At 41.9% G+C, this 15,480-nt stretch overlaps 1 protein-coding gene across 1 annotated transcript in view; it reads right to left on the reverse strand.

The window, feature by feature from the left end:
- Positions 1-15,480, reverse strand: part of MTR (5-methyltetrahydrofolate-homocysteine methyltransferase) — a 99,214-nt gene that overhangs the window by 44,312 nt on the left and 39,422 nt on the right. The window contains exons 12-15 of the mRNA XM_015422924.1: positions 12,173-12,350; positions 11,032-11,172; positions 3,024-3,209; positions 2,119-2,298 (exon numbers count right to left, since the gene is read on the reverse strand). Of these exons, the coding sequence (XP_015278410.1) occupies positions 2,119-2,298; positions 3,024-3,209; positions 11,032-11,172; positions 12,173-12,350 (685 nt within the window). The remainder of the gene's footprint in view (positions 1-2,118; positions 2,299-3,023; positions 3,210-11,031; positions 11,173-12,172; positions 12,351-15,480) is intronic.

Here is a 15,480-nt window from a genome sequence, read left to right on the forward strand (position 1 = left end):
TGATGGTCAACCATGTCAAATGCTGCCAACAGGTCCAACAGCAACAGCTCTGCTGATCCACCCCAATCCAGATGCCTCTGGAGGTTGTCCGTGAGGGCGACCAGTGCTGTTTCCGGCCCATGGCCTGGGCGAAAGCCGGACTGGAAGGGATATAAAATGAGCATATTGATGGCAACTTAGCCCATAAACCCTGACTAACTGGGCGAGGGGACACATATAGATGTTAAATAACATTGGCAAGAAGATCACCCCTTGCAGTACTCCACATTCAAGTGGGTATTGTGGGGAGATCCTCTCACCAAGTGCCACCATCTGTCCCTGACCATGGAGAAAGGAGGAGAACCATTGTAAGGCAGTCCCCTGAACTCCCACATCGGTGAGGTGGTGGGTCAATAGATCACAGTCAACCATGCCAAATGCTGCCATTAGATCTAGTAGCGACAACAGCACTGCGCCGCCCCCAATCCAGCTGCCTACAGAGGTCATCTGCAAGTGTGACCAGAGCTGTCTCTGTCCCATGGCCAGGGTGGACGCCAGACTGGAAAGGATCAATAGAAACAAAGTCACATAGCTCTGACAGAAACAGATGCAACTACACTATATGCCATTGTGAATTTGAAGAAAATACTGACAGAAGGATGAACCATGTCATGTCAAATCTCTCAGAACACAGGCCATCATTCAGGTCTTTTGCATTCTGCCACACAGAAAATTAGTATCTGTTGGAATTTTTTTCTCTCAGCTTATATATCTCCTCAGAAATCCTTCAAAATGGGAGCTGGTTAGTCTATCAATTGGAACATTTACTCCATTTTGGAACATTTACTCCATTTCTTTTTTACATCATGTAAGTGCATTCATTCACTAAGGAAAGAACATGTAACCCATATCTCACTAGCACCAGATGTAGCAGTATAAGCATAATGCCAAGTAGTTCAGGAAAGATATCCTGGAACATTGGAAACCCAACTTAAGGCTTCAAAATGCAATTCAAGGTTGCTTCATATATTACAAAATTCCTCCAAGGAAGACAAATTAAAAGGTTGTGTGTGTATGCACAAATAAATAGATATTACTCACACAAATTGCAACATAAATGTTTAAGATCTGTCTAACCCTAATACTAATTTACCTGATGAGGAAAGCATAAAGTTCAATGAAACAAGTAAATACTGTTTAACCTCTCTTTTCCCCCTCTTTGGCTTTAGAAAGAAGCAGCTTTATACAACCAAACAACAAAAACAGAAAGAACCAAATGTTCCCGCAAATTAAAAGGTGTGTGTATGCACAAATAAATATATATTACTCATACAAATTGCAACATAAATGTTTAAGATCTGTCTAACCCTAATACTAATTTACCTGACGAGGAAAGCATAAAGTTCAATGAAATAAGTAAATACCGTTTAACCTCTCTTTTCCCCCTCTTTGGCTTTAGAAAGAAGCAGCTTTATATGACCAAACAACAAAAACAGAAAGAACCAAATGTTCCCCTGAAATTATGGGTATCTCAACAGAGTCAACAGAGACTCAAGAAAATCCTGTTTATAGTGTTCCGACTAGAGACATTATACATTAACAATAATGGAACTTATGCTAATTAAATTAGGGAGTTTTCACATGGGTTGTCAACAGTGTTCCCTCTAAGCTGAGTTAGTGTGAGCTAGCCCACAGTTTTTTATCCTCCAGCTCACACATTTTTGTCTTAGCTCGGAAAGGATGGCTCCAGAGCAAACTGATTTATGCAGCAGTCAACAGAGACTCAAGAAAATCCTGCTTATAGTGTTCCGACTAGAGACATAATACATTGACAATAATGGAACTTATGCTATTTAAATTAGGGAGGCCCTTGGCTAAATTACCAATATCTTGCAAATATTGCTCGATCTAATTATTATAAGTATATTTGAAATACAACTAATTGTGTTATTTCAGACTACTATCTACATTTCTCATACTTTTCTTATGGGAAGGAACAATAAGTTCCTACTAAAGTACAGAAAGCTCTATTGTTCTATTAGGTCACTGTTTATATTATTATGCATTACATTCTGCATCTTCCCTTCCCAAACATAAAAGAACCAAAATGCCCCATGCTAAAAAACTCCCCAGACTCACTTTTATGGTTTTAGTTGCATTGATAAAGTTAATAGCATACATATTATGTTCTTCCATTCCAGTACCAATAGTCAGAATGTTGGGATCAAAAATGATATCATTTGGATTAAAGCCCACTTTGTTCACTAGAAGGTGGTAAGCTCTGTGGCAGATCAAAAATTTTTCTTCTGTTTCTGTGGCCTAAAAAATAAAACGAGTGAGGAAAGGAAGTCTATATGTTACAGACCAGGTCAGACATGCTTTATTTTATTCAATCTAGATTTCAAGCACTATTTAGATTTTTTTTTTCGAACTGGTTTCAGGACTGGCTATGAGACTAAAATGGTCTTGGTCACCCTACTGGATGACTTGTGCTGGGAGACGGGCAAAGGGAGCACGATACTGTTGATTCTCCTGGAACTCAGAGAGGCTTTTGATGCCAACAATCATGGTATCCTTCTGGACTGCCTTTTGGGGGTGGTACTGGGAGGATATCTGACCCAGATAGCCCAGGCTAGCCTGATCTTGTCAGATCTCGGATACTAAGAAGGGTCGGCCACGATCCATATTTGGATTGGAAACCACCAAGGAATATCAGGGTTGCTACATAGATGAAGGCAATGGCAAACTGAAACCACCAGTCTCTTGCCTTGAAAGCCCTGTGGGGTCACTGTAAGTCGGCTGCAACTTGATGGCAAAAACAAAACAAAACTAGGAGGCACTGTTTTCTGGTGGTTTCAATAACTGAGTAGATAATAATTGGCCCTACAACTGCCCCAAGTCAAGAATGTCAGATATTCCCAGCCGAATGCTCCAGTTCTGCTTTGACCTGATACTTGCTCTGCTCATTTATTTTAGCAAATCCAGGTTACGGGTTGGACCCCCCAGACAGCCAGTCAGTGGCACATAAAGACAACAGTACTGACCTGACCGACTTCATCGAAGGCCATAACTACCACAGCTGCTCCATATTTTCTTATCTGTCTTGCTTTTGCCAGGAAGTCATCTTCACCTTCTTTCAGACTGATACTATTCACTATGCATTTGCCTTGACAACACTTCAGCCCAGCCTCTATCACTGAGAAGTTTGATGAGTCGATACAGAGCGGCACCTGATAGCAGTGGGGGGAAAGTCTAGACATTATTAAAGCAAATCAATAACTTTTTTCTTCAGCATTCACTGAAGCATAAACAGAGGAATGTCAAAACAGTCCTGTTATTTGCAAAGCTGAGAAAAAGCCAAAGAATGGCACTAAAAAAATGTCTTTGTATCCCACATTTTAAAGAAATAGAAGAAGAAGAAGAAGAAGAAATTGGATTTATACCTCGCTCTTCACTACCCAAAGGTGTCTCAGAGTGGCTTACAAACTCCTTTCCCTTCCCCTCCCCACAACAGACACCCTGTGAGGTAGGTGGGGCTGAGAGAGCTCTTGACAGAAACTGCTCTTTTTCAAGAACAGCTCTTATCAGAACTATGGTTTGCCCAAGGTCATCCAGCCAGGTGCAAGTGGAGGAGTGGGGAATCAAACTCGGTTCTCCCAGATTAGAGTCTCCCACTACACCAAACTGGCTCTCATAATAGTCATAAATAGCCATAAAACTTACTTCATGCAAGTCCAGTTACATTCACAAGCAAAGTGCTTTGAACAGGTGAAGTTCACTTGGGTAAATGAGAGAGAATACGTGCAGCAGCATAACTACACGATGCCAAGTTTTACAGAGGGCATCCTTGGTAGTCAGGTCATTCCCACTGTGATGTCAGCAAATCAGGCCCACTTCCAGCTTGCCAGTACTAATTTTTCAGGTGAGCTGGCTAAGAAAACAGTGCTGCCCACATCCTCTATAAAAAACACCTTCTCCCCGCTTGCCCACATTTACACTTGGACATACTGCTGAAGTGCTACCATAGCCTCTCAGAGTGAGTGGTACCTCATTCGACACCCCCTTCCAGCTCACTTCTGTTTACATTCAGGTAACTGTTAAACAAGTATAAAGCCAACAGTCGTGATAGTCTGACCCACAATCAAACAATCATAAGACCTATAAAGAATGCTGTTTATGTATTTCAATCTAAAGCACTACAACATAATACACAACTCAAAAGAAAATCTTTGAACCAAGGTACATAGTCAACATCGTCTCCGGATTACTTAACAACGTTTCAAAAAATGGATCTTCTTCAGGAGATATTATAATGGTGCGAAAGCTCTCAGTTTCATAAATGTTAGACAACAAGTCTTAAGAATATAACATTCAGATAGGACGCTGATCTCAAACATTCAGGCTCAAAATATGCTGCTATGTTTCTTCTGGTAACTGACTGTCCCATGGGGGGCTCCTCCAAGGGACTAGTGCTTGCACCCCTTCCAGGCTGAACCTGGAGCAACTATCATACTCACTTACCCCTAATTGTCACGGGCTTCATGAATCTCTGACCAACTGTGACACCTTTAGACACACCATTAGACAAGCATGCAGTCCAGCACATTTTAAAGTGATAGGGCATCATCTAATCAGCAGCAGGCATGAATTCCATATATACAGACAATACACGTAAAGATTTATTTCTTTTTCAATAGCTTATTTTAGAATGTTCTTTGCAGACTATGACATCACCCAAAATACACTTCCTATACCTACCTAATAACTATATTTGTTATGAACAGACAGTTTTGAAGGACACTAAAAGTACAGCCGTGGAAACAACATTCAGCAAAGCAGATTCCTGCCAATTTATAGCAGCCTGTGCCAGCTCAACAGAGGGGGGGAAAGATGCTTCAGACTGAGTGTTCTAAGATAACATATTTCTCCCAGGAAGACAATTCCATTTCTTACTTCTCATACATTCTGCATGTGCTGCCAATGGACAGACACTCCATGAGAGCTCAAAGCTGCAGGAAAGCTACCACCCACTGGCCTGAAGAACCCACTGCCAATCTCAGTGTATCTAAGTGAATTCTGATTACTCATAGTGTGTGTAGTGTGTGTGTGGTGTGGTGATGGGGTGTGTGTGGGGGAGAGAGAGCAAGAGAGGGCTGCGTCTAATTTGTATAGAATGTTGTCCCTGAAAAGTACTGGGTTCGCCGCATGGAGGACTCAGACGACGACATACTGTAGCACACGTTTATTGTACTTCACACAAACAAAGACTAACTCTAACGGCCAACAGGGCCAACTATATACATATCCACCCAGCAACCCCCCATTCCCATTGGAGGGTTTGAATGTCCCGCCAAGGTGGCTATTGGTTGGGGCTGGGGGATCCAGGATCCGAAGTTTCCATTGTTCTAGGATCCAAGCTCTGGCTTGTTCAGCGGACCCCTGGTGGTGGTCCACGTACATAACAGTCCCCTCACCAAACCTGTAGCTCTTTGATTACATAAGATACAAATATCTCCCACTACAAATCCCTGCATTTCTGGTGCTTTTTACAAAGCATTCAAACAGCAGTTTATTGTTCCTGCCTGAATTGAATCCTCCATTCAGAAAGCATTTCCACAGACTTAAAACTGCAGTTGATAAGGCGGCTGTGTGACTGTCTAATGTTTCTGACTGGATCTTATCATTTATCCAACAGATGCCCACAAATATCTAAAAAGAACACACACATGTCTATTGAGACACACTTCTGAGGCGCAAGGTACAACTAAAGAAACACATGAATCTAGTCTGACCAGACATTAGAGTGGGACACAAAAGTGAAGAAGTGTAGCATGAGAGGATGACAATTCTACAATACCACTGCTAACCATCTGAAAATTTACGCTGATTTCAGACAGCCTATGTATTCCATTTCAGGAACTGGTCACTAATGTTTTTTTTCTGTCATTTCAGACAGACCCGTTTTAGTAACTGGTTCCTGATAGAATATATTTACCTGTTCAGACAAACACGCTTCTGCTCCGTTCGGGAAGCATGCCTGAAGTATTGACGACTCAAACTGCTTTCCTCCATTCTTCAATCCTTCCTACCACTTCTGAAGCACTATGGGGTGCTGTATAAAATGCCCTGTAGTGCTTCTTGCGATGACAGTTCTTTTCACACCCTTTTTCTGCCCCGGGCACAACTGTCCTCTTTTTTTAAACATTCTATTGGGAACGCTGTGGCACTAAAGCAGGACTACAAACCAGTGCGATAGCGACCCCATTGAGATTCCTGGCCTCCATTTAGATACACTGACATTCGCTACTGCTGTCACTTGGAACAAGTACCTGATTGGACAGCGTGTTTAAGCGGGAGATCAGGGGCATAAGTGAATGGTGAGACAGATGTTTGGTCGATTTTCTAAAAGTTTGCTTTAGAGGAAGTGTAGACTCAGGCACACACACACACAAAAGCACACGCAGTCCATGATTTGTGGGAGTTAAGGAAGGAAGGAAAGCTTCCTGGTTTTCAAAACTGTTCAGTTCCCCCCCACCCCCCGCACTTGAACTCTATATCCAGTGAGCTCCTTGTTTCCAGGGGACAGCAGTAGTAAATATCAGTCTATCTAAATGGAGTCCAGGCATCTCAATGGGGTCGCTATGGCACTGATTTGTAGTCCTGGTTCAGCACCATAGCACTCCCAATAGAATGTTTTTAAAAATAACCCTCTCGGGGAGATCGTACGTGTGGGGGTAATGGTGGGAAAAGAAGGTGGCGCAGTTTGAAATGACACACTGCTTCAGAGACAACTCCTTACTGGAAAGGAAATGCTGTGTGAAACAGCCGTCCCTGTATCAGTTTATTCCATGATGGAACAATAACGGTTTAAAAAAGGAAATGTGAAATGGCTCATTATCTCCGTGGTCCTGCCATAGCATCATAACTTTGAATAGGTAATTTTTTGCTGACTTAGTCTTTTTGGTAGGACTTTTCAGGGTAATTTGCTGTTTGACTGTGGAAGTGCTTGTATAGCCTTTTGTGCCTCAAAAACAACCTTTCAAACTTATCTTATAGTAACACTCGAACAATTCAAAATGTCATCTTCTTCTGTGGTACCTTTTAGATACTATAGCATGGGAGTCCTTTTTGTGGGTTCATCTGACCTAAAGTTTCAAGACTGACTACAGTAATGGTAGGGCCAACTTAACAAGACCTCATGAATTCTGGTTTCCAATGCTAGTCTGGCCGATGCTTTTAGGCTGTGCTCTGCTTCAAGGACCTTTATTCTCTAATTTTTGCTTTCTATTTGTGTCCTTTCTTTCTGTTCATTATAAGTATATTGTAGATGCTCCTTTCATTTCCACCTCTCATTTTATTTGGACTTCCTTGTGGGTAATTATTTTTGCCTTCAGTCGGTTTCCTTGTCTCACTCTCTATTAGATTCAATTATGTAGGGAGTGGCGGGGCCTTTCTAATTTCTTTTGTGGTCTTCTGACTGTCTTGAACTTTCAGAAGACCAAAAAGATTTATTAGTTTAAAACATGACAACCTTTTTTTGTCTTCTTCTTCATTATTTGCAAGCCAAATAGGTTTATTTTAACTCTTTTCATTTGAACTTAGTTTAGGTCGGTTCAAGTCTTTTAGGCTGTTATTAGTTGGTATGTGTTAAACTCTTAATAGTTGTATTTTATCATTCTTTTTAGTTTGAAAAAAGCCCGCCTAGGTTAACGGGTAAGCATTCCCAGGGAGAAGGAGTAACAAGGTACCAAGGTCAGAAACTCAGAATAACGGGCAATAAGGATGCAGGGAGAAGAGAAACTAAACATTCCATAGAAACAGAGGCAATTTATCTAGCATTCAGCATCCCCCCAGTCCATGGCAGCTGCAGAGCTGACACTAATATATGAAAAATTGGAGTTTATTACTGATTATTTATTGAATTCTTCCAAGCGAGAAGATCCAGCTCAAAATTTGGGGAAGTGCCCCTGCAAAGAGAAAGCCCTTGTTGGGTAACATCCTCTCTATGCTGGCCCCCAAAGGAAAGGATAGACTACAATTAAATAGATTTCAGGTGGTGATCACAATATTTTCCTATCAGGGCGGATGGATAAATTGCTGGTGGGGGAGAAGAAACAGTTTGTGTCATTTCTTTTATTTGTTGGGCATGTCTGTCCCCTACATAGATTTAAAATACATAGAAAAAATTCAGGGCCATATTTATGGAAAACTGTATATTCTGACCTTTTTTTCACCTAAAATCCCCTCTTATGATGTTTTCCAATATAGGGCGTTTTCAGGGGTTATTCCGTAGAAAAAGAGCTAGGGGAACTCATTAGCATAACTCATTAGCATATGCCACACACCCTGACATCAGGGGCCCGGCGGTGGACCTGCAAGGCCAGCGGGAGTGCGAGGAAGCCCCGCCAAGGCCCCTACGAATGCGCATGCTCCGATGGGTGCGTGTGCGCATCCACGGAGACTTGGGGGGAAAAAAAACCTTTTCCGCAAGGGGACATGGGCGGGCGCCGGATGCCACCGGAAACGCGATCAGACGCCCGCCCTTGCCCCGCAGTTTCTGGAAACTAGTACCTCCAAGGTACTAGTTTTTTGCTGCGCTTTTTCGGCAGGAAGCCTCAGTTGTGCCACGGAAGCGCTACGCTTCCCAGATGTGCTGGTGAGATCGCGACCGGAAACTCCGCTTGTCTTCCGTATCTCTTGCGTGGCTAATGTTGCGTGTGACCGCAGCCATACTGACCTTTTTTTCACCTAAAATCCCCTCTTATGATGTTTTCCAATATAGGGCGTTTTAGGAATTTTGGAATTCACTTGACAAGAGCTTTTAACAATCTAATAAGAAAGCTCTTCATTAAATCAAAGCTAGAACAACCACCCTTACAAAAGAAGGCAGAAAAGGTGGTAGAGCCCCCCCCCAATTGAGCTAAAAATCCCTTTAGTCCAGAAAACAGATTATAATTAAAATTCAAACCATTCTCTCCTACAGCAGATTAATAAAATAACCCCTTCAAGAGACATTGAGATAGATATATGGAAGGCAGTGGGGAAAACAGTTCAGGAACAAAGCCTGCTAACTACCTTCAGCCATCTTCTGGCAGAGGAGCAGCAACATATCGAACAAAAACTAGGAAAATTGCAGGGATTCAGCAAGGTAACGAAAATTCTAAAAACTACAACAATTTGTTTACAGCCCAAGTAATTAGATGAAAGGAAAATAACAGCTCTGGTATTGAGAAGGCTGGTGATCCAAACCTGCAGGGAAACCTGCAGGGAAAACCCAGAATGGTCTCAAATGTCAGCGATTCCCCTTGATCATGATATTGTCTCCTCGGTGGCTAGTAATAATGTATGGCTCAAAAATTAACCCAAATTCATACTAAAGATGAGGTCATGGTATATTGCAGGATGGGCTAATAAGCACAGTTCCTTTGAGGTTATGTGTCAGAGTTGAAACCCTGTTCAGCTTTGGCTATGGCAGTGAAAATCCGGAATGTTTTCCCATCCCTAAGTGTAATGCAACTAAATCAAAATTGGATGGCAGCAGAAAACTATATTGAAAATATATGCAATGAATTCCCTAACACCAATTTAATTATCGTTGGTGACTTTAATGCAAGATTGGGTAATATTACTCAAGCAGATCTGATAGTGGTAGAAGGGGGAAATGGAATTAATCAGATAAACAATATGGTTTTTGGAAAGATTTACAAAAGATAAGAAAACAAATTCGGCAGGGAAGAAGTTGCTAAAATCAGGGTCGAGAGACAGAACAGAGTTTGAGTCCGGCGGCACCTTTAAGACAACAAAGTTTTAGTCAAGGTATGAGCTTTCGTGTGCAAGGCACACTTCCTCAGATACAGTGAAATGGAATGAGAAATAGATTCATGATCATAAATGGCCAGACTGGCATTAATAATTTTCAAGACTTTACATGTATTAATCCAAGGGGGGCAGCATTATTGATTGTATATTAACTAACAGTTGGTAGAAGGGGGAAATGGAATTAATCAGATAAACAATATGGTTTTTGGAAAGATTTACAAAAGATAAGAAAACAAATTCGGCAGGGAAGAAGTTGCTAAAATCAGGGTCGAGAGACAGAACAGAGTTTGAGTCCGGCGGCACCTTTAAGGCAACAAAGTTTTAGTCAAGGTATGAGCTTTTGTGTGCAAGGCACACTTCCTCAGATACAATGAAATGGAACGAGAAATAGATTCATGATCATAAATGGCGAGACTGGCATTAATAATTTTCGAGAATTTACATGTATTAATCCAAGGGGGGAAGCATTATTGATTGTATATTAACTAACAGTAATGCATTACAACTACTGTCAGCCTTCTCTGTGGGTGATCTTATGGGGGGGTGATCATCTTCCCTTATTGTTGGAAATTCAATCTTTAGATCCCTAACTCATCCCATGATCCTTTGAAATAGGGAGATGTTAAAGTAAAAGTGAAACCTTGGACAGACCATGTTTTCAGATCTGTGCCTAAATATGGCTAAACAAATAAGGAATGAATCTTCAGTGGCGCAAAATCTGACAACACTAGAGTGTCTTTTTGAACAAGACCCCACCGTGCAACAGTCACATTTCTAGGACTGAGGGCAACAGAGTATTAATGGTCCACATAAGTAGCCTCGCACGAACGCACGCACACACTTTTGTGCTGTGGAATGAACCCACAGAAAAGTTACTCCCATACTGTAGCTGTCGCACAAAGGAAAGTTGAAACCCCTCACATTCTTGCATTGATGTAAAGCTGAAAAAGGGCTATTTAGAGGTAATTTGGTTTCTGTTAAGACCTACACTTTGCTCTGCTTTGAAATATGAACAAACTACGTCTAATTTTTCATTCTCCAAAAGGCTTATGATGTAAAAAGGCACTTTTTTCCATGTTACTGAAATCTGTGGAAATGTGTGCCCTGAATATCATGTGCAGATTTAAAATATTCTTCTAAATGTTATGTAAACGCAAACTATAAAAACTATTCTCCAGGCTATAACAGCAAGAAAATCCATTTTGTTGCAACCTTAACAGGTGTGCGTACAACCTTGGCAATGTCAGGCTCTGAAGCAATGAAGTTGAAGAATCTACTCATAGCACTTGGTCCATCCAGCATTCCATCATCCACATTTATATCCAGAATTTGAGCCCCCATCTCAACCTGGGCCTTAGCAACACTCAGAGCTTCCTAAAAAACAAAAAAACAAATAATGTTTAAAGAGTGAGCTTGTTGAGATGCCTTTATGGATACTGTTATTTACTGATACTGTTACTCCTCTATACTATTATCTATCTTAATGTAACCCAGAATATCAGAGACACCCAGCATTATTTTCGCTTTCCGGCAAGGCAAGGGAAATGCCAAGCATTTAAGTTCATCCTGTTACCTAAACTTAGGGCACACATCCCTCTTCTTTTCTGATGTTAGGATTTATACACATCAGAAGTGGCTTATTTGTCTGTAGAATGTGCTATCATGAAATAGTCCCTTTCTCCCCAAGCAGCAAGCGACTTCCTTTTCCTCCTCTGGGGTCCTACTCATGCATTACCTCAGCAGTATCTAAGCGACTCTTCTCACCTTGTCCTATGCTGGCCCAGTGAAACATACATGCAGGAACCATATAGGTGAAAGCAATGGTATACATCTTTCCTACACCAACAATGCCCTCTTCCCACTCCACCCCCCACAGACTGGATGTAATTTGTGTAGAAAGGATAACATTGCCCTCACAGCACAGCTCCTTTATCTCTGTGGTAGATAATTCATGTCACACATTCCCCTCGACTTCCACATGTTTCTCTTACATCATCTCAAGACCAAGGCAGCTAAACCCATGTGTGACTCCATTCCTCTCTTCTAGCGATGTTGGCATACTGAACCCCTCACTAAGGAAAACTCTGAACCATGACTACTTTTAAGTCTGGTACCAATAAAATATGCAAAGCTGTTTATATACCACAGCTATCATCTCTGCAAGAGAAGAAGTGTATTCAACATCTTGTTTCATCTGCTGTACCAAAAAGCTAGATTTAAAACTCTGGAAGACCACAGGCAAAGCTTCCTGTTTGCAACTTGTTTCCTAGGAATGGCACATGCAAACATCACGATTTTTAAATAGAAGGATTATGAAATGTAGAATATAGCAACTTAAAGCCCAGCTAGAAGCTTTTATAAGTTGAAGGCTTACTTCATAATTGCCTGCCATGATGAGTTTGGCAAACCTTCTTGATCCTGCAACATTGCAGCGTTCACCAATATTAACAAAGTTGGTATATGGTCCAATTCTGAATGGTTCCAGACCTTGAAATGATGGTTTGATGATCATCACCAGACAAGGAAACATAATGAACACGGCCTTAAAAATTCTGAACACATAACTATGCAGCTTGCCCCAATGTCAGACAATGAGCCCTAGGAGATGTTGCTCATCTACAGGCATATAAAATGATACAACAAGCCTTTAGATTTATGACCAGACATCTGTATAACTAATAGCATATGCCTATACTCCAATCATTCCACATTATTGAAAGAGGATTGCTCTTAGGAGACTAGGGACAGAACCTCTTCAGCAGTGGCATTGCATCTAAAAAAACTCACTGTGTCAGTCACTCCCACCTGTTGCCTTCACTGCCTTTTTAAAAATCCTTTAAAATGCTGCTCATTTTTGGTTTGCTTTGACTGTTAGTCTCTGCTTATATTTGATTTGATTTTTAATTGTATAATTTGGCTGCTTTTGAATTACGTGAACCATTTCAAACTGCATTTTCTCAAAAAGCAGAATATAAAGGGGAATTTCAGACAGCCGATATGTTCCATTTCAGGAACTGTTCACTAATGATTTCTGTACTGACATTTCAGACAGAACCGCTTTAGTAACTGTTCCCTAACAGAATATATTGACCCTTTCAGACACAAACGCTCCTGTCCCGTTAGGGAAGTGTTCCTGAGCCGTTGTACCTGCAAACTGCTTCCAAGAGGTCTTCAATTTTCTATACCATTCCTGAAGAGCTATGGGGTGTTGTGTAAAATGCCCCCGTAGTGCTTCCTCCGATGATGAGGTTTTCCTGGCCTTTTTCACCCACACGGGCGATCTCCGTCTTTTTTTTTGTTCTTTTAAGAGCACTATAGCGCTATAACACAACACCAAAACAGCACAATAGTGACCCCATTGGAATGCCCAGACCACTGAGATACATAAGATCACTACATCTGGGGAGAACAGGCATTTCAATGGAGTACAATGTCATGGAGTCCTCCTTCCACAGCATTTGCTATATGACTGGGAACTTATATCTGTAGGCAGGAGATAAGCTGTAACTCTGCAATGCTCCCTCTAAGCTGTGGAGTCCTGTGAGCAAAAATTCCACTTTGTAAGCTACTGGCATTAGAATTGTGAGCAAGTTATTTGGCTACTGCATAAATTAGTTTGCTCTGGAGCCATTCTTCCTGAGCTAAGACAAGAACGTGTGAGCCGGAGGCTAAAAAACTGAACCAGCTCACACTAACTCAGCTTAGAGTAGTACAGGGGATCCCCAGGTCCCCCCTGGAGGCCTGGCATCCCGAAATGCTGGCCATCAAAAGAAGGATGCTGTTTGCAAGCCGGGAAGGAGCTAGTGTTAAAAAAAAATGCTCTCAAACTGTACATTCCTGAGCCTCCACTTCCTATTTTTAAATCCCCCAATCTCATGTGTCTCAATGGAGTCCAGGAATTCCAATGGGGTCGCTATCATGCTGTTTTGGTGTTGTGTTATAGCGCTATAGCGCTCGTAAAAGAACATTTTTAAAAAGACGAAGATCGCCCGCGTGGGCGAAAAAGGGCGGGAAAACAATGCGGTGCAGTCTGAAATGCCAAACCGCTTAAGAAATGGTAGAGGAAAGGCTGTGTGAAATTGGCCGCCCCTGTAACGGTTTACTCCAAGACGGTACAATAACGGCTTAAAAAGGGTAATCTGAAATTCCCCGACTATTCAATATTTACATAAACCTAAACAGTGGAAACTTCAGTTACAAAAGTACCAGAAGACATTTTGTGAAAGCAAAGTAAGAGGTCAACACCTTATGTATTCAGAATATTGTGGCATTATTTCATAACTGTAATACAAGAGCAAGAATGACTGGAAAACCCTGGTAGGTGTGTACGGAGCAATCACATGGGCACACAATGCAAGGGTTGCCAGTCACTAGGTGGTGGCTGAAGATCTGGGATTACAAGTACTTTCAGGTGACAAAGATCAGTTCAAATGGAGAAAATGGCTGCTTTGGAAGATGGGCTCTATGGCATTATACCCCACTGAAATCTCTCCCCTCCCCAACCCCACTCTCCCTGGGCTCTGCCCCCAACATCTCAAGGTATTTCCCAAACCAGAGCTGGCAACCCTACACACTGTCCAAACTAATTAAAAGATCAATCCTAAGCAGGTCTACTCTGAATTCTACTATGGTCTATTCAATAGGACTTACTCCCAGGAAAGTGTCCTTAGGATTGCTCTGTAAGTGCCCATCATGCAGTAGGGGAGGTAATTATTGCATACAGGACTCTTTTTGCAGCAGGAACTCCTTTGCATATTAGGTGACACACCCCTAATGTAGCCAATCCTCCAGGAGCTGACAATAGCCCCTGTAAGAAGAGAAGAGGTTGGATTTATACCCCGCCCTTCACTACCCAAAGGAGTCTCAGAGCAGCTTACAAACTCCTTTCCCTTCCCCTCTCCACAACAGACACCCTGTGAGGTAGGTGGGGCTGAGAGAGCTCTGACACAAACTGCTCTTTTTCAAGGACAGCTCTTATCAGAACTATGGCTTGCCGAAGGTCATCCAGCAGGTGCAAGTGGAGGAGGGGGCAATCAAACCTGGTTCTCCCAGATTAGAGTCCGTGCACTTAACCACTACACCAAACTGGCTCTGTAAGCTCTTGGAGGACTGGCTACATTACGAGTGTGTCGCCTAATATGCAAAGGAGTTCCTGATACAAAAAGAGCCCTGAATTTGCATATATATGGGACTAGAATTGCATTGGGACTAGCAGATGGGAAAGGAGACATCCAGGGGGAGGTACTCATGCACTGACTTTCTCACCCACCTCAACAAACACCAAGTGGAAGTTGCCATAATAATAATGTTCCCTCTCCACAGTAAGTCAGGCAACACTCACACAGAGACAAATCTAGTTCCCCACCAATGCAGCTTCTGCAACAGTAGCAATGCCAAGTGGAGGAGCAGTATTCTTCTGCAATATCACCCAAACTGCCCCAACGGTCTCTCTCCATTAAGAATTTCTGACAGAACCATCATAAGACACCTTCAAGAACATTTAGCTAAGGATCCTATAAGCCTTCTTAACAGATAGGCCTTAGCTTTAAAACAAATGCATACAAACGCCCAACAGACCGTAGGTGTCTCAAGAGGAAGCAGAAAAGGATTCCAAAATTTTAACTTTTAAAAGAATGCAGATTAGAAAGTTGGAAATGACAGTCTCTCTCACCTGACAGCAAC

Source organism: Gekko japonicus, unplaced genomic scaffold (assembly GCF_001447785.1).
Source record: "Gekko japonicus isolate JY-2015 unplaced genomic scaffold, Gekko_japonicus_V1.1 scaffold1327, whole genome shotgun sequence".
NCBI classification, from domain to species: Eukaryota; Metazoa; Chordata; class Lepidosauria; order Squamata; family Gekkonidae; genus Gekko; species Gekko japonicus.